The sequence below is a fragment of the Vanessa tameamea genome, chromosome 5 (assembly GCF_037043105.1).
Source record: "Vanessa tameamea isolate UH-Manoa-2023 chromosome 5, ilVanTame1 primary haplotype, whole genome shotgun sequence".
NCBI classification, from domain to species: Eukaryota; Metazoa; Arthropoda; class Insecta; order Lepidoptera; family Nymphalidae; genus Vanessa; species Vanessa tameamea.
The window spans coordinates 7,561,053-7,581,053 of NC_087313.1; the positions used below are offsets into that span (position 1 = coordinate 7,561,053).

At 33.6% G+C, this 20,001-nt stretch overlaps 3 protein-coding genes across 3 annotated transcripts; all 3 read right to left on the reverse strand.

Annotated features, from left to right (window-relative positions):
• Positions 1-219: 219 nt before the first annotated feature.
• LOC135194816 (uncharacterized) lies at positions 220-653 on the reverse strand. The gene is made up of 2 exons (XM_064220798.1): positions 569-653; positions 220-503 (listed from the first exon to the last, which is right to left on the reverse strand). The coding sequence occupies exons 1-2, from the start codon at positions 651-653 to the stop codon at positions 220-222; spliced, it is 369 nt and encodes a 122-aa protein (XP_064076868.1).
• A 3,096-nt stretch (positions 654-3,749) lies between these two features.
• On the reverse strand, positions 3,750-8,095 carry LOC113392396 (uncharacterized). Its single transcript, XM_026628816.2, has 5 exons — positions 7,968-8,095; positions 6,798-6,933; positions 6,239-6,391; positions 4,580-4,731; positions 3,750-4,002 (listed from the first exon to the last, which is right to left on the reverse strand). Exons 1-5 carry the CDS (start codon positions 8,048-8,050, stop codon positions 3,783-3,785), a joined length of 744 nt encoding a protein of 247 aa, XP_026484601.1. The 5' UTR covers positions 8,051-8,095; the 3' UTR covers positions 3,750-3,782.
• A 2,374-nt stretch (positions 8,096-10,469) lies between these two features.
• Positions 10,470-19,858, reverse strand: LOC113392804 (very-long-chain (3R)-3-hydroxyacyl-CoA dehydratase hpo-8). The gene is made up of 4 exons (XM_026629399.2): positions 19,415-19,858; positions 17,443-17,560; positions 12,107-12,336; positions 10,470-10,819 (listed from the first exon to the last, which is right to left on the reverse strand). Exons 1-4 carry the CDS (start codon positions 19,507-19,509, stop codon positions 10,564-10,566), a joined length of 699 nt encoding a protein of 232 aa, XP_026485184.1. The 5' UTR covers positions 19,510-19,858; the 3' UTR covers positions 10,470-10,563.
• Between the last annotated feature and the right edge of the window lie 143 nt (positions 19,859-20,001).

Consider the following 20,001-nt stretch of genomic DNA (forward strand, 5'->3'; position numbering starts at 1 on the left):
CTATCCCTTTTTATTATTTTCTCATTGAAAAATACATTACGCCTTTCCTCCACGTGAAGTGGGGTGTACGTGGGACTCGCCAGTGCCCAGGACGACACTAGTGCGCCCTACTACACCGAAGTACCCACTAAAAAACCAGCGGTATCCTCTCCGTCTTTTCGCTTTCGCATGCTACTGTGACGCCCTGATGGTCAGCCCATCTATGCGGGCCTCCAATTCCTAGGGGAGATTCCTGGGGTACTGAAAACCTTCGTATTCCCCGCGGCGCCTATTGAGGCGGGGGGAGAAGGTAGCGTAGCGTTGTTTCCTCTTCCCCGGTCTTCTTCGGTGGGTCGGGTGTGCAGCAGCGTCCACCTCCCGCTCCCGTTCCGCTTCCTCCTTCTGCGACATGACCTTTTCACAGAAGGAACGCATTTTCGACCAGTAAGGCTCACTACTGAGCATAGCGTTGATAACGCTCAGCAGCGAGAGATCTCCGCAAAAAGTTGTGCCAGGGAATGCCGCTGGGGACCCCACGCAGCATACTCAGACAGGGTTGCGGTACGCCGAGTCCATTGGCGCACCCCACTGTGGTAGGAGGGTGACACCTCCCGCCGCACTATCCCGTGCAGGTACTTGCCGAAACATCCGTGCCCGGTAAGTACCTGCGTCATCCTGAACGTGAGCGTGCTACGTTTCCGCTTACGTTTCCCAGATCAGCCTAACTTCCGCCGACCCTGGACGGTGTAGATATCCAAAATATGTACCACAAAGTCAGCGACAACATACGCCAATAATTTATGATAAGATATACCAATAAGTTAGGGGATAACCCCGTAGCCTACTCATATCCGGTCATCCCTCCCCTCATGATAGCGGATGCTGAAGAGTACTCGGACGATACTATTTAAATATGCTTCGTCGTGCTTATAATATCAAAACGTCAGCTGTGTGTTAAATTCATCAAAATGTTTGTGTACTGGCACTAATCTTGTCGAGTATAGCTGGATGCCCTCCACTAAATCCGGCCTTGCTACTAATAATGTTGCTGATGACAGTGATCTACTTTAAATATAATTAACATTTGTTTAAAGATATATTGATCCACATTGAAGAGTATTCGCCACGTCCGAGAATCTTCTTCAGTGGTATTCGGTATCGCATGTTTACTTCACCTATGACTTACCAGCTCCATATATACAAGATGGGTTTTCTTTTTCTTTTTGTCGTAAGTTAAACTTGTTAAAATTAAATGTTACCATTCCAGTATGTTCACACCCTCTTCGCGTGTTTCGCACATTTCATCAAACTATATTTACATGCCATATGATCATGAACGAGTCTCATTTAAAAGCATAAATATGTATGCAGAGACGTTTGCGCGTATAACACCATACTTGTGATAGAAGTGAAACTTCTTAAGATGGCTGTCTTTTTTTTCGCTCGTCATACCTTTCTTCAAATGTACCTAAATGTGTCTTGATGCAAACGTAATGACTCCTTAATTTTTTTCTCGTCAATTCTTGTCCACCTGTCGGTTATCGGAGCGCCGCCTAAAAAGTTTCACTTCAGTAAATAGTATTAAAACTTTGCTTAACACATTCATAAAGGCATTTTTAATTTTTCAGCATATTACGGGATTATATGCTTTTATTATAAAACACTTATTTCCACCATACAAACGGGAAATAGAAGAGACAAAAGCTGCCGAGAGGAGGATTAAAACACTTTACTATCATTACAAAAAGGTTAACCCAAACCCAACAAAAAAAACATAGACAAAGATTAGCGGAATATTTGAAAATACATCTTAATTCGCTTTATTTCAATGAATATGAAATCAAAATAATATGTACACTAGTATTAATAAACATGTTTAGAATAACTGTAACGATTTATTTATTATTTTTTATATATTTCTATGTTACTAAAATGATCTTTAACGTGGTAAGTGATCCTACAAGTTCAGAGACACTGGCTCTGCTAGAAGTATAACTACCACTCTTACAATTCAAAATTGAAATATCTTTATTCAGCATAAGAACTATGTACTTATTGTATAGTGTACTATTACACTAAGTATTGATTGTCAAATTCTACTAACACTACACTAAATGCTAAGCCGAGCCGAGCCAAGCCAAGCCAAGCAAAAACTATGCCATCCCAGTTAATGCTGGAATTGTCCGTCAAGCCCTCCTTTGACTATTAGTGACGTCACATCCGATTATCCAGTGAGATGAATTAAATAGCCGAATCCTTCTTTTCGAAACGTCATTCGCTAGTTTATGCAAGAGAGACTCTTGCCCATGGCATCAGAAAATATAACAAGGTGAAGAGGTGTATCGCGATAGCAACAGGTCGGAGACAAAAATAAAAAAGATTGATAATAAAAATAACGTACTTGTTGTATTGCCTTCCATTTCATTACAGTGTTTGTCTGCCTTAGGAAATTATAAAACTAATTATTACTTAGTTCATTTCACACCTTGAACATGTTACGGTAAAAGCATAGCAACTGTTGTTATCAAATATTTTTTGCTTGATTTTTTTTTGATTTGATTTGATTTGATATGATATAAATCGGCAATAAATATTTAATGGCAACAGTTGCTATGCTCTAACCGTAAAAGCTCTGCAGGAGTAAAAAGTTCGGCTCCAGGCTGTTTCAAATAACGAAAAAAATACTTTTTTGTATGAAAACAATAATTGTAGAATATGATATTTAAAAAAAATCCGCTGTGTATATATATAATAGCACTCAGGTATGAGATTTCTTTCTGGAACCGGAGGTAGATTTTTGACCATCAATAAGCAAGTGTTACGAGCCGAGATGGCACAGTGGTTAGAACGCGTGCATCTTAACCGATGATTTCGGGTTCAAACCCAGGCAAGCACCACTGAATATTCATGTGCTTAATTTGTGCTTACAAATCATCTCGTGCTTGGCGGTGAAGCAAAACATCGTGAGGAAACTGCGTGTGTCTAATTTCAACGAAATTCTGCCACATGTGTATTTCACCAACCCGCATTGGAGCAGCGTGGTGGAATATGCTCCAAACCTTCTCCTCAAAGGGAGAGGAGGCCTTAGCCCCGCAGTGGGAAATTTACATGCTGCTAATCTAAGCCAGTGTAACGCATATCGAATTAGGATTTTTTACTATGATTTTGACTTGATCCTGCTCAGTTAGCTAGTGTAATTTCAGTAGTTTGGGATGGCAAAATAAAATTATGTTTTACAATGGTGTTCCAATCACTCTATATTTCTTTACAATCCCTCACAATCATCCAAGTCCTCCCCTTATGACAGCTCAATCATTTTAAAAATAAGAAGTATGTATATGTATTTGTGCCAGTCTTAAACAGTGTGCCAAATAAAATAGTATTAATTAAAGTTTAAGAAATTACTAAACAATTAATTATAACAATAATTGTACAAGTACATAATAATGTAAAATAAATAGGTTCGATTATAATCATTATATATAATAATGTGATATCATTAATTATGACGTATGACGTAACACCGTATTGGAGGCTAGGGCTAGTCGCTAACACTAGAGTTAGTTTTCCAGAGAGTCTGGGTGTTGCAGCAGATATCACTCAGAAGGACATCATCATCATTGCCAAGTAGGCAGTACCCAACGGACCTGCACGAAATCTTTTCACAGGGGAAGACAATCATCGCAGCCACTCACCTCTAAACTGTTATCCCAGGGACTTTGATTATAATCTCTCTCCAGGAATCATTAAATATATTTAAGGAAAAGATCATCTTCTTATTTTGCATTTTTTTATTTTATGAATTACAATAATACATTTTGATTATTAGAAAACGATTCAATAAAATCGATAACTTCACGGATATTAGAGTTAATGGCACCGATGGCACCACGAGTCACATTGCGAATGGTTAATTCTACCACAGTCATTATAATACCGTTGAAGAGAGTCGTAAATATAGTTATCAGGGGATTTAGTAGCCAGTCAAACAATATGTTGCCAGTTAGCCGCACACGCAGGCGTCTGAAAACAAACCGTAAATACATCGATTATTTCATAGCTAAAAAAATTCATTAACATCTAGCAAATAACTAGCTGAACTAAACCGAAAATCGGTACAAAAAAAGAAAAAAGTGATTTGTAACACTGTGCCACTTCTTTTTTTTTTTCTCGCTGGAAAAACGCGTTACGCGCTTCCCCCACGTGATGGAAGGTGGGGGAGTGTGTGGGAATCCCCGGAGCCCTGGACGCCGAGTGCGCCCAAGTACGCCGGTTTACCCACTAAAAAACCAGCGGTACCCTCTCCGTCTTTCGGCGGGCGCCACGGGATCGCTTGCGCATGCTATCGTGACGCCCTGACGGTCGGCCCGCCTATGCGGGCCTCCAACACCTAGAGGGGGTTCTCAGGGTACTGAGGGGGGTCTAGGTCAAGCGAACAAGTTTCATTTAAAATTATCCGTTTGTTTTCATATAATAATAAATTAAACATTTTTTTTCATAAGAAATATAATACGTATAATCATTTTTACTTGTTTATTGTGTTTGTCAATTACTTAAATAAATCAAAAAAGCAATACATATGAATACTGCGAAATCTTACCCGCGTTCGGCGATGGAGAACTGTTGTAATTGAATTTCATCAGTATTGAAATCGATCAAAACGTCAGCGATAATGTCGAAGTGTGAAAGCGATCCGATAATTCCACCAGTTGGTCCTATGTTCATCACCTTAACTAAATATCTATAGGCGAACTAAAAACAAAAAAAAAAGATTACTTAATAATACATACAAAATATCCTATACGGTTACATCAGAGAATAAGAGAACAAAATAATTTTATTACATAATCAGTGTCGAATATAAATAGATTTGTTGTTAATTTTGTCTAAAAAAGGTTATTTTATCTATTTATAATTGTTTTACTTTGTAAAAGTTAAAGATATAGTTATATTATCGAACACCAATTACTCCTGAACCGCTATTTTCCTAATACCTAATATTCTATTATTTACATTTAAACAATTAAAAATATTGATTATTAACTTATTAATGTAAGTAATTAATCTATATAATTAATAAATAACTAATTGATAAGATTTAATGATATTATATTACGATGATATTGTACGTTTAGGTTTATTATAATTGTTATTATTGTCTGAAATATTTTTATCTAATCCGTTCGATATATTTTTGTTATCTCTGCTTCTATACATGAACCTACAATACATATATTAGAAAACACATGAATGAATCTGTATTGAAGAATAGAGCATAGCTTATTAATGGGAGAAAGTGCGCAAACATAAATATACCGGGAAAACTTTAAACACAGGACCAAAGTTTTTACATGCTTTCTGAAACAAGCACTGCCAACTACCAAACTCCGGACTGCAACTGAGAATTTCCCAGCAGAACAACCAATCACTTTGATTATTATTTCGAGTCGGGCTTTGAAACCTGGACCTTGGGATCAACGGCCTTAGCTTGCCACGACAATAATGAGGTAGTCAGACTTTAATATACACAAACGAACAGAAGTTTTCATCGTACAGGTACCGTAATCGAAACGACATCGTACGTAGTATTTATTATCGTGTGTCTAGTTTCAAATACCTCATTATCGTAATGGAGGTCAAATATTGAGAAATAATGCTACTTACTTATCACAAATCTATAGTTACTATTGCTCAACAAAATGATCGCTAAAGCAATATTATTTTGTAATATAACGGCTTAAAAAATATATTAGACAAATTGATGGATTTAAACACAATCAGTCAAATAGATTAAGGCATGTTGTAATATGGTATGCAGTAACTTATGATGTAATGGGTTAACCCTGTTTTAATGTACATATTGTTATACCCCAGATCCGAAACAAACGAAGTATTTAGTTTCATGTCTTTGAATTCGTACTCGCAAGCTATATGAAAATTCGGGACATGAAATGTATGAGTTTAATCGCAATTATTATTATGTAATAATTTTTTAATTCAATTAATTTAACTACAGTAGACTCTCATAGTATATGTAATAAGTTGTCATCAAGGGAGACGCCAAAAAAATCGAGTTCTAGAGAATTTCGACTAAGGCGAATTTTGATTGATTGAAGTTATTGAAGGGAAGGTATATAACAAAACATTGTTTCGTGATTTGGAGGTTTTCAACTTATCAAGGTTCGACTTAACGAGGTTCTACTGTATATGTATTATTGATAGGGTAAAGTATTCATTTAAAATTAGAACATAAACTCACTTCAAGGTCAGAGAACCGTAATTGTACGCGTACGCGCAGGGTTTTCTGGAAATAGTTGACTTTCTGATCTCCAGAGCGAGCGACGTTAACAAGTCCTGTCATCTGTCCATCGTGGAGCTTCAGCCACGCACTGTATGTGATTAATATTATCCTCTGAAATATAAAATAATTGGTTGGAAATGTATTCAAATCGTTAATGTGATTAATAAAAGGGTGACCTAATGATAAGCGGTCAATCGCCCATAGACAAAGGCACTAAAAGATATATTAACCAATTACAATGCCACCAAGCTTGGAACTAAAATGTTAAGTCCCATGCCCCAGTAGTTAACTGGCTATCTAATCCTTCAAAGCGGAACACACCAATTACTACTTGGTGGTAGAATATGCGATGAGTGGGTTCGTACTTATCCAGCGGACTTGCACAGATCCCTACCACCAAGCGAATTCAAAATAAACTTTTGTATGAGATATTTAATATCACAATATTCGACTACAATAATTTCTGTTAATATCCATATATATAAAAAGCATAATTATAAATGAAAATTATACTAACAATTTCAAAGCCCTCTTCTACTTCTGGCAATTTCATGGGATCCAAGCCATTTTGTTGCAAAAATGGTCTTATCAATGAAACAGTCTCATCGACATAGTCGTTTACTTTCGCTGATAAGCCGTTGTTCCATTTTGGGCTACAATAGAGAAAAAAATCTTTATTATAAACGAAATTATTACTGGTTTTCCGATTAAGAATTGTTTGCTTGAATGCGCAATTCTGTACCTAATAGCTAACAGAACGATTTAAAAAGCTCATAAATTAAGCAAAGTTATATTCCTGCTATGTAATATCACTTCCAACTTTGTGTTATAATTTAGATCAAAAGCTACAACTAATTTCTAACCAACCTTTAAAACAAATTAAACTTACGAAATATTGGAATGATTCTTATTTTTTTTTTTTTCATATATTTAAACATACAGAGTATTTAAAAGAATATTGAATCGTAAATAATAAATTATAATTACCCTCGACGCAACGTCAAGAACTATTCATGACAAAAACTTTAAATACTATTGTAACTACTGTATAATAATTGCCAATTGATTAGCCGTCTCTATTAATAACTCATTATAAAGAGAATAATAGCGAGACCTCAGTCAAGTATCGAGCGTACATAAAATACTTATTAATGCATAATACTTTTTATCTCCTATATTATATTGTAGATAAAGCAACTTCAGAAGTTAAAAAGAACCTTCGTCCTAAGAAATTGTTTGTTTATTTCAGTTCCAGTTTATTTTTTTAATTAAACACCAAACGCCCCAACTCTATAATAACAAAACTATCTATTCGGACATCATTAATTTTATAATCATCGTTTCAACGATTGTTGACCGATTTATATATGTATTTGTTTGATAGGTACAATGGCGATCAAATATTATTTTGAATAAACCCTTAAATTGGAATAAGGGTGTGTGCGAAGCTTTTTCATTTCAGTAGCGCACATAGAAAATTATATAATATAAAAACTGAAACACTTATTAAAAATTAAAAGTAGAAAAACCACCTACTTGATTGCATGAACATTAATAAAAAAAAAAACATAAACATAATTAAAAACATAATACCTATAATATGTTTTCTATTGATTTTAATTTTTTAAGTAAACTTTGAATAATCTAAATTAAAATGAAATTAGTAAAAATACGCATTAATACTTACGCAGTTATCTTGCTCTGAATAACATTAGCCTCTGCCGCCACTACCAAAAAAAATAGAACTAAAGCTTTAGAAGTAGTCTTCATGTTTCTATTGTTTCCGAATTAGAACTGTGTGGTTATCACTTATTTTTCACTTTATACAAACGTTTGATTTATTGATAGCTATAATCTTCTAGATTATAAAGTCGTAGGTGTATCAAAATTCTATGCATGATATAAATCTTAATTATTGTGATTAAAAAAAAGAACACACTCCGTTTTACCTTTTTGTTGTCAATTCGATAAATAATTAGTTATGAAAATATAATCATATTTTTCCACCTTATCTGTATTAAAATTTGGTCGCGACACAGATATACTACTTCCTAGTGAGGCAGAGGAGTCTATGCTGTGTCAAAAACTGTAAAGAGCTGCCAGGCGAAGCATTAGTCGCCCAACATAGGCTTGTGGTGAAGGAAGTTAATTTAAGTGTGTCACCCAAAAACAGCAAAACACGGCCAAAGATAAGATGACGTATGTTACAGAATGATGAATGTGCTAGTAGATTTAGGAACCAAATAGTGAATAAGATGGCCAGGTACATAAGGAAGGTCGCAAAAGTTGTATTTGGAGAGTCGACAGGAAAAGGTGAAATGACGAAGTGCAAAATATACTGAAAGAGTAGAAAGTGGCATTTAAAGAATGGTAGGTTGTAAAAAATGTGAATGCAAGTTTGAAAGATGAAAAAAAGGAAGTTTACAAGGAATTTAAGAGGAGAGCAAAGAAGGCGGTAGCAGTTGAGAGATACAAGGCACAATAGAAGTTATACAACTCACTGAACAGCCCCAGAGGCTAGAAGGAACTCTACCGAATTACGAAAGAGAGAGAAAGACGATCGAGATATATAACACATATCAAATGCATGAAAGATGACACTGGTAAGGTTTTATGTAAAGATGAGGAAATAAAAGAGCGATGGAAGGTTTATTTTTAAAAGCTTATGAATTAAGAGAATGACTGGAAAGGTATTCTCCAAAAGGCACAAGAAAATAAGGGATTAGTAAGAGAAATGAGCAGGGATGAGATAATGACAGCAATCAAAAGCATGAAAAATGGGAAAGCTTTGGTGAAGTATACTTTATTCTTCAATAAGTTGTTGCAGTTGAAGAAACCTTCCTACAAGAGTGGTGCAGTAGTTCGCTAGTGCCCATCTTCAAAAGCAAAGGAGATGTACAGTTTTGCAACAACCATTTGGGATAGAGCTCATGTCACATACTATGAAAGTATAGGAGAAGGTAATAGAGAGAAGATTGCGAGAAGAGATTACCCAAAATCAGTTTGGGTTTATGCCAGGTCGAGGGAAAATGGACACTTCATTCTATCAGGGATTCTTGAGAAAATGCCCGCTACAAAGACGAGGATTGCGTAGCGTACCCCCAGCGTATTGGACGCGTTCAGCAAAGTTAAAAGAATATTAGTACCGCGTAAAAAATCTAGATGGCTGAAGGGCGTAGTGTTTTGATCTTGATGAAATTATGTAGGTACTAAGCACATGTTTAAAGTCTTGTTTAGGATTTGATCAGGAACGCGGATACTGGACCCAGATCCCCAAGACTGGAGGCCCGGGGCGAGCCGCCCCTTCCTGTTAGTCCGCCACTGCCACCCCGGCTTCGCACGGGGGCAATGCTGATACTAAATATACTACAGAATGGCTCACAACGTTCACAGTTTTTCAGACATTAGACAATACAAACCGCTATGTCCCTGCGTTTTAAATCTGTAATATCTTGAAAAAATATGCATTGATCTATATTAAATGCACAATGTATTTAAGGTACTTAATTGGATAAGGATTAATGCTGTATTGCTTAGAATCGCTTAGTAAATAAGCCATTATTTCTCTTAAAAATTAGACTTAAAAATGGTTAGGGCTATCCCTAATAGATAGATACATACTACCGCGGATTTTTTTTAGACCTTGTTAAGGTGTACAATACTGTACTACGTTATTTTTATTTATCTCGTAGGGTTCATCAGCCAGCGTTTGCAATGTAAGCGCAAAAACATGTGTTTACTTACATCACATTAGAAACCTCTCAAATTATCAGAATTGCTCTACTATATTATTATTAAATATCATTTTCAGAACGATCATTTTCTTTTTGGTAGTTTATAAGCTTCGAACTGTAATAGATATAGACAAATTTTATGTTGTTGGTGAACCAATAAAAAAAAAGTATTATGCGAGTGTTATACACATAAACCTTCTTCTTGAATCACTCTATCTATTAAGAAAAGCCGCTTCAAAATCCGTTGCGTAATTTTAAAGATCTAAGCATACATAGGGACAGACAGACAGCGGAAAGCGATTTTATTTTATACTTTTGTAGTTTACATATTTTTTTATTTACTTCTTCAGTTCCAAATGACTTCAACTAGAGAATACAAAATAAATTAAGAAAAAACATGAAACAATAAAATAACTTAAACTTGTGTAAGGTTATTAATAAATCATAGACAATAATTGAAAAACTTTAAATGAGTTTTATTTAAACTCTGATAGATGAAATTATAAATAGAAGGTTTTAAGAATAAAAATGTATTTATTTTCTTTAAATTTATGCAGATTTTTTCGAACCATCGCCTAACATTTTTCTTCTTTGTTTCTGCATATGACCGAAGAGAACTGGAAACAGCGGGATGTATAATAGCATGTAGAATACTAAGAAATAATAATAATTAAAGATAAAGTTCCACTTGTTAGGCATAGATATGGTGAATAATTGTTTTTCTGATATTTCATCTAAGGAGTGATACATGCATAGAAGTTCTCCGGTTATGCCGAGAGGATACAGCACGAGAAACGTTGAATATCTGAAAAAAAAAAGAAAAAGAATTTGGTCTATGGTAACAAAAAAAGGTCATAAGTAACATTCCTATTAACCCCCAAAATTGAAATGACAGACTTGTGATACTTGCATGATAAGTAACATTAGTAAACTTTCACATTCAGTGTAGAGGAGTTTTCACAGCGTACTTGTCAATGGCCACAGTTTATAATACAATATTGTTATTTAATATGGGAAAAAATATTAAATTAACGTGAATTTACAATTTGCTAAGTTGCTGTTTTCAAAATGTTAGTATAAAATTAATAACGAATACATAAATGCCATTAACGAAATATAACTTAATATTATATTAACAAAAATTTAAGGGATATTTAATGGCGAGTGGCATTGTTTTCTGTAAATTAATCAAGCTTAAATAACCTTCCCTAAACAAAGAGATGCCGTAGAATAAAGATTGCTACATCCCTAACTCCTGTAACCCTACACACACTAGTACCCCTGTACACTAGATTACTCATACCAAAACACGTATACCAAGATTGGCCCCATCCATCGCCGTGTAAATAAATAGTGTAGCGAAACATTTTAAATTTAATCGCTGAATATTTTAAGTTTTAGTATTTGTATTACGATTAAAAATACAGTGATCCCTGATTTGACTTTATGTTAATGCAAGGTTAACTAGATGTAAATTAACAAATACTTTTTTGTCTTCCTTCATTAAACATTCAAATTGAAAATCTGTATTCAATTATGCAATATGGCATTTGTTTATTAACCGTCACAAATCCTCTACTATTTCGGAATAAAATGGACTAACAACGAGTTTATAATAACTGTCCAAAATACTCAGCAGTTTTTGGAACGAAGTTCTTTTACGCGGCTTAAAGTGACCTGGTTGAGTTCGTCACGTAAGCAATAAGCGTTTTGCTCGAGGCGACTCTTCCTTTATACAATATTATTTGAACTTATTTTTTTAATGTTTTAATTCGCACGAAATTTTAATAATAATATTTTGCGAATGTTATTTATATTTCACTGTTATTTAATAGATACATAATATATGCTGAAAGCGACTTCGTTCCAACCAAGTGTCCCTCGACTCCTCTATTTTTTTAAATAATCTGTTTACTTTTAGTACGCAAACCTTACTCAATATATAATTTTACAGTTGAAAATAAAGCGATTCAATAAAGTTAGATACATACATACCATACTTTACAACTTATACAAATGGAGTAACCATTATTGACGTTACAAGTTATTGATAATAATTTATTGATGATAAAAGTAATCTAAGCACACTTACCTGAAGAATAATAGCATCTGTGGTACGGTGTTTAACAAGTTGAAAGCGTAGTACGCGTAACGTATTATTTCTGTTATGGACCAAGCTAAGACACAGAGTGGTAAGCCGGGGCTGACTGTAGCGCCATTAGTGGCCAGCAAGACTCCGAACACGAGGAAAACCCGTGAATACACCTGCATCAACACGACGATCACGCTGGAAGGGACCAGTCGTATCGCGGCGTGTAATACCTAAAATAAAAAAAAAAAATAAACATTTGAATGACGCAGTTGCAAAAGTCAATAAATAACAAAACGTAATCAAATATGTTTATGAAAAATGGCCTGTAAGTAAATGAACGAAGTAAACAGACTCCAATATTTAAAAATAAATAAGTGAACTTGAAAACTATAAATCAAACTCATTTAAATAACTAATTAATTTAGTCTGAACATATGAATACCTCAAATTTCAAAATTTCAATTTTATTGAACCTGGCATGTTAATTTAATTATACGTTAAATAAGTAATAGACACAAGCTCTATCGTAATACAATTTAAAAGAAACATCTTCGTATGATATATATCTAGACTATTTTAATCACATCACACTCACGCGACGCGAATCGATACTTTCGTCAATTTTCAATATGTCCCTCGAAAACTATACTTTTAATAATAAAATTATTAATTCACTCAATTCCATCTGAGTTTCATTCTGATCCACACGAAACTACCGAACTAATACATAAGCCCAGTGGAAAGTCATCAGTGGAAAATAAGAAAAGCGAAAACGTCAAAATCGTACTTTTGGGAAATCGTGCATTATCGATTATTATTACGTATATATATATATATATGTATTACCTCTGTCTGTCTGATCTATCTCTAAAAATCGAGGGAAGCCGCGGGTGTCAACTTGTAATTAAATAAATCTCAAAATTTATATTATGAAACTTTTTGTTTTGCGTTCGTCTATGTTTCTTTGCGTACAAAAAAATGCTTATCTGAGTGATAACTTTGGGATATCAAAACAGAAGGGGAAAGTTTTTAAAATATCCTTTGTATTACTCAAAAAAATATATATCTTAGTAGTTATAGGTGAATATCGCGATAAGTAAATATTAAATACAACTATTTGAGCAACTAAATTAATTACTGATAAATACATATACGTGTATTAAGAGCGTAATCCGACCTTTATCCCAGTGCTTAAGGGACGATAGCTGCACATCATAATCGGTTACGTTATCATTTTCAAGAGTTCCAGCCGTAGATGGGCAGAAAATTAAAGAGGATTCTTCATTGGAATTTACTAAATTGTTACGATTTAACAAAGAATTAATTAGAGAGCGGAAACAAGTTACTGGCCGGTTCAGTAAGCGGCGCTACGGCTGTATAAAAAATTTTTGTGTTTTAATATAAAAAATATTTAAATAATGTGTAATCTGTGCTGAAGATTTAACATTACGAGAGTCTCGAAACAAGTAAGTATAATTTTTTCGCTCCTGACGTAAAAATTTAATATGAAAAGATGGAAAATGATTGACTTTTTATATAAAAAATAAATGCTTTGGCATGTATTTGGCAATAGTTTAATCGAATCTCTACTGTTTTTATTACAATCATTCCAAGAGGAAATCCAACAGCAGCGCACTGTCCTTTACGTAATTGGATCTAACGTGCGACCTCCCGGATTTGGGCTTAACTGCTTCTGTGCACAAGGTAGTGTTTACCACGTAATTTCAGATATATATCTTCTGATCAGAGCCCACCACAATTCGAACATTTATGAAGTAAATTGTTATCGACAAACTCCAATTCTAACTGATCTAATGTATGTAATGTATATCTATTTGACATTAAAAAATAAATGTAAAAAATGTTTCATCATTTTGGCGCCAGATGAGTGACTTACTGAGCCAGTGTAGGTACAGGACAAGGAACATAACTGCTTAGTTCCCAAGGTTGGTGGCGAAATGGCGTTGTAAGGAATATCTTATAGTATTATAAGTACATATTTATGTAATATTTGTACAGTAACAATTTTTAGGGATAGTGGTGACCACATACGAACCTAAATAAATAATTTCTTATACGGTTTACGAAATAGTCGCCTTTTAACATATAGGTGTTAGATATTATATAATGCATAAAACTGTTTAGTTATCGTTTTAAAGGTAAGGGTACGTCCAGACAGAGGCAGCTCAGAGTCGATAAACGTATTGGTCCCACGTTTGCAGAAGTACGGAAGCGCATCCGAAACGCCTCATAAGTGTAAGATCATCGACGCACGCTCGTTACGAAGAACGAAAACGTGCCGCGCGTAGTTAGTCTGTACGCACCTTAAGACAACTATTACAAACGATATATAATAAATGTTTTTACGTGTGATAAATACAAAATACACGTAATAACAACCGCAAAAGAGCAAGGGTCATTTGTATTTTACTTTTATGGTAAAAATTTGATTGGAAGTATGCTTATGACAAAAAGTATAAGTTTATCTAAATATTTTAATAGACAAAGGAGCAAATCATTCGAACAGTCGAAATGTTTAACGTTAAAGATACAGGGCTAAATAGTATGTTTTTGTAGACCCCATCTTTAGCACAAGTACCCGGTGCAAGCAGTATTCGGGCGATTTACTCTCCCCACGTCAAAAAAAAGACGTCGCTTTGGAGCGAATCAGCGCCCCGACACGACAAGCTTGGAATTATTGGATTAAGGTGGGCCTAGTTTTTATGGTATAAGTGATCGTATTATAGGTAGTCTAAATTTTCTGAGACATACAATAACAATAATAAACTGAATTGCAAAATTACAATAACAGGCTAATTTTAATAAAAAAAATATATAAAGAAATAAACATAATATCAAATATATTAAATACTGCTTATCATTCTCATTTGAGTTAAATCGTAGTGTTCGATGAGTGTCAGGCGTTATGTATTTATATTTTATAGCAATTACATAAACAAGAGTTTTGTAAACAAAATGTTACGTGTACATATTTATTATGGAGTGTATGTAACCACTAACCTTACCTATAACCTTACTAATTTATATGTCTAGATAGAACGTCAAACGGACTGAGACCAGGCCGAACAGCAGTGGTCAATAGTTGGGCACTAACTACGTGCACTCTAATAAATTAATAGGACGTTTGGCGAGTGTCAAGAGTAAGTGTGACACACTCCAAGGTAATAAAGTTGGCCCGACTGTTTTACTTATTTTGTATTGCAATACTCTATCTAGATATTTGAAAATAATCTAAGCAACTAACAACATGGAAACAAACAGACAAAGCCGAAATAATTCGATGCCATTTTCTTCCGTTTGTCAACGGATTTATATGCTGGACATCAGTAGAAAAAACATGCAAATGTATCTTAGACAAGATATTTTCATCAAATTTTAAACAATGATTAATGTCGAATATTAGCCACTGAGGGAACACTTATATAATTACATCAGTCCTCGAGTAAGAGAAAACAAACTGCGTAAACTGTGCGCTGCAAATACTCAAGTCATGTCTTATTATGCATTTAACGCGATTTTGTTTATAAATCAAATTTAAATATGTATTAAAATGTCTGATAATTATTTAAATACCTTTTCGAATTCAGTTTAATAAATCAAGTCACTGATATTAAAATACAAATATGGTTTACTTGAATTCCTCAAAATACAATAGCACCCAAAATTATGAGCTATTTATAATCATGACTTCATAAACGACTAGCTCAATATAATTAGTTCCTGTTCTCGGTTTTGTCTAACTTTCTTATTTAAAATATATGGCCTATTCATTACAAAACAAATTCGCAAGAAGTTGTATTGACTAAATAGCTTTCATTTTGTCATATAAATCTTTTCCGCGATGAAAATCAACACTTTTGGTAAGCACGTTACAAACTCCCAGATTGAACACCCCAATCGCTCATATAGTAAAAAGAGAGAGGAAAAAAGAGAACGTGAGCCGCAAGAAAAAATACTAAAATAGTTTTTAAATAGCGTTTTGAAAAATACAAAAAAACAGGTGCACTTTCTATTTCCTCTCTCTCGTAATCCGATAGAGTGACCACCGACGGTTGGTATTCGCTTGGCTTCGTTGGTCTATTTGATAAATATAAAGCCGCAGATCCTAGGCCCTGGCTTCAATTTGGACCAATAAAAAATTATCGGGTTTTCCTATCAAAAAATTCCGACCTGAGCCCGGAGTCTAAAAGTCGGAAGTGTGTACATTGGTCCTGCGCCTCAACTCTTTCCGGTCATGTCGGATTTAACGTCCCTTTGGACTATAAGGGTGAAGGAATAGAGAATGCACATTCGCCGAAAACTTGCCAATTAAACATCACTTACACCAGAAGCAACTGTTATTTTATATAAATATTATTTTAAGTTTTTAGTTTATGTTGACGTGCCGGCAAATTTTTGAAGTCAGTTTTTTTTATTTATGAATTTTTCAAAACAATTAATGAAAATTACCCATATAAGTTATTTTTAAAATCGAACAATTTTTTCACAACTTTGTGTAAAAAATGTGAAGAAGATTTAGTGAGTTAAATAGCTGAGAGTTATGGAAGCGTTTTTAAGCACTTTCTTTCGCGTCGGTGATGTGCAATAAACATCCTTTTAAGATAAGTGAATAATATATTTTGTTCGATCTATTAACGATAATTACTTATTTAGAGTTATCATTCAGAAGAAGAAGAGTAATTAATAATTATATAACAATACGATTAGTCTCAGACATACCAAGGGACATATCGATGTTACTAGGTCGCTTGTACAAGTTTTTTGTCGTGATATACTACGATTGTTTCCCCATGTGGAGTGTCAGTCTTTAGAGTGTAACAACGCTGCTTTTATAAATATAAATAAATCAACATTATTAATTACATTGATTAATGAAATATCTGTAATATTAAACTATGGGTAACTATAAAAAAAGTGGCTTTTGGCCCAGAAAAACACGACTACATTACTTTGAGATAACTTTAGCTGTTATCTCATCCGGGGGTTTGCCGTGATATATACAAGTTCGCGATGTTTATTAGGTCAAAGGTCGACTATCAAGCCGTGTTTGCTCCTCGTATGGTGGTAGACTATAGATATATTTCGAACGCTGTCGAACGCTGCACCACGTCATATTGTACCTTGAAATTATCGTAATTGTGATGATAAATTCTTACATAGTATGCATATTGCTGAATAATAAAACATGTTGAAGTTAAATCAATGCGGAGTATCGTCATCCTATAAAATATTATATGTAGATAATGATGACAGTGCTTGTATGAGTGCGTGTGTGTTTGTAATTATTTTCTTATTTTTATATTTGTCACACATACCTCTAACAATGCCGCTGTCTGGAATATGATTATTGTCCATTTCACTTCTTTCCAATAATTATCCAATGTACCGCGGTCTAAAAAGTATGTCACCGACTGCAATAACAAGTAGGACCACCTAAAAGTAAATACACGATACATTATTACACCATAACATAACGTTGAAAAAACTGACCATTTTAGATAAAATAGCTAAATTCACAGTTACAGATGTTCCAAATTCAAGGCTCGGAGCTGACCAAAAATCATTGAATTTGATGTCTAGATTTTTCCAAGATTTAAAGTTAGGACATCTTTGTTCGTATCGAAATACCATTAAACTATAAAAGTGAAAACTGATACATGAGAGCGTTTGACCGAATTTCGATCAAAGGATATTATATTTTATGTCATTTTAACTGCTTCTTTCCATTGAATTATAAACATTACCGATTATGAAGCAATATCGTCGTAAATAATGACAAAGCAATTTTGGTCAATGTAAGTTATTAGCTTATCACATGTACTTAGTAATAGATTGAAGACCCGTTTTAATGGCGATTATATGGAAACCAGCGTTCGAAATTTGTTTAAGAAAGACTAAATAAATGTCAGTCCGTAAACAAATATTATAATAGTTATGTTTTTTATATAAATAAATGCAGTTACTTAGCGAATTATAACTGTTCTTAATTATGCGGTGAAAGCATCGTTCTATTTTTTAATTACGTTTAAGGTGAAATAGTTTTAGAAAATTGTGATCGCAACCGTTCAAGCTGACTTTGCGTTATAAATTTATTTAAAAATGCTGTCTTTAAAATTAATATACCTAAAGATAATGAAAAATTAGTTGGGATCATCCATTTTTTATACTTAATTGAAAAAATATATCATCGTACTCAATATTTATTAAACTTTATATTTTAGGAATCACTTTTATACGCTTATTAAATTGGCAAAGAAAACTAAAATAAAAATTTATAATATAAGCTTTTTCGAGATAAAGTTTTTCTTTTTCGAGAGGTCCCATAGGTCGGTCAGCTCATCAGATGGTCACGAAGCCTTTTCATACGACGGACCTCGCCTTACTACAACATTAAAATATTTTAATGAAGTAGGTACGTAGACTTGTTTTGTACGACATAACGTTTCAGACGTGTTGGTTTTAATTGAAGATTTGAGAGAAAATATAAAAGCATGTCACGACTTAAAAAAAATTACATGTCGTACGGTCTTGTACAAAAACCGATTAAAAACCAACGTAAACATTATAAAACACTGTTTAGGAATGAAGAGAGTTCGCTAAAATAATATATATATATTATTACTTTGTTATGCATACTCTTAAATCTTCTAACACTTCCACATTTTTAATTTGAGCTATGATCGCGAAACGGTCATTGGCCGAGTTTAAGATGTCGGATTGCGGTTTGTCCAGTTTAATGACTGTTTTCTATACCTCTAGACGCGGTCAAATTTCGATGACTTAGTCAAGTTTCAAAACCATAGCAAAAAACACTTTATTTAAATTTTGATATAGCAGTTTTTTTAAGTAGGTACATATGTTAAATCTACTTTTGCTACTTTAAAATATTGAAGACTAATTATAATTTACACGAATATTTTTTACAATTTTCTTTAAAGCCACTACCTAAACAATTCGTTTATATTAACAAATACGGTCATTACTAATTGTTGACACTAGTACCTAATTTTGTTCAAGATACAAATTATTGTAAATTTGTAATTAAAAAGTTATATATATTTTGTTTTACTAGCTTAAGCTCTACAATTATAACTAAATTAATAAGTTTTTTAATTCTAATAATAGTGCCGCGTTTAATTCTAAAAACACTTAACATTTAAACAGTTGTAATTAAACTTAAAAAATTCACTTACATAATTATATTTTGTAACTTTCTCTTAGAATATATCAAATCTATTAAATCGCGATGTCTAAAATAAACCAGAAAGATTCAGTAATTGTACTTACCCCAATGTTTGTATAGCATTGTAGGCTATGAGGTAAATCTTCCCCAAAGCCGATGGCTCCGAACTATTTGTTTTCTTTATAGGTTTTGCTGACATAATTATTTATTTATTTTAATTTTTTTATATTAATTGTTATTTAAGTGTAAACACACACTTAAATTACTTGCGTCATCTAAATAAACGGCAAAACAATTTGACGTCATCAATACGATACCGCAATAATAGATACGATTGTACTACGAGACTGTCAAGTTATAACTGTGGATAATGTGGATTGTGGAATTCATATTACCAATTACCATACAATATAAGCTCGTAAGCAGAATCAAGTTACAATGTAAATTAAAAAACAATCAATGTAAGGTAACTCTTCGGTTACAGGAATTGTTGTAATTAAAATAACTCATAGAATTAATATACACGTGAGTAACTGAATAGGATTACTCGTTTCATTAGTCTTGAATCTCTATCGTGTTCGTAGTCACGCTGACGGTGACGGCTATCGGAATGTCAAATTAAAATAACATTTTAGCAGTTTTTATCTGGATTTCATTTATTATCCCAATAATATTTCTTATTTATACTTTT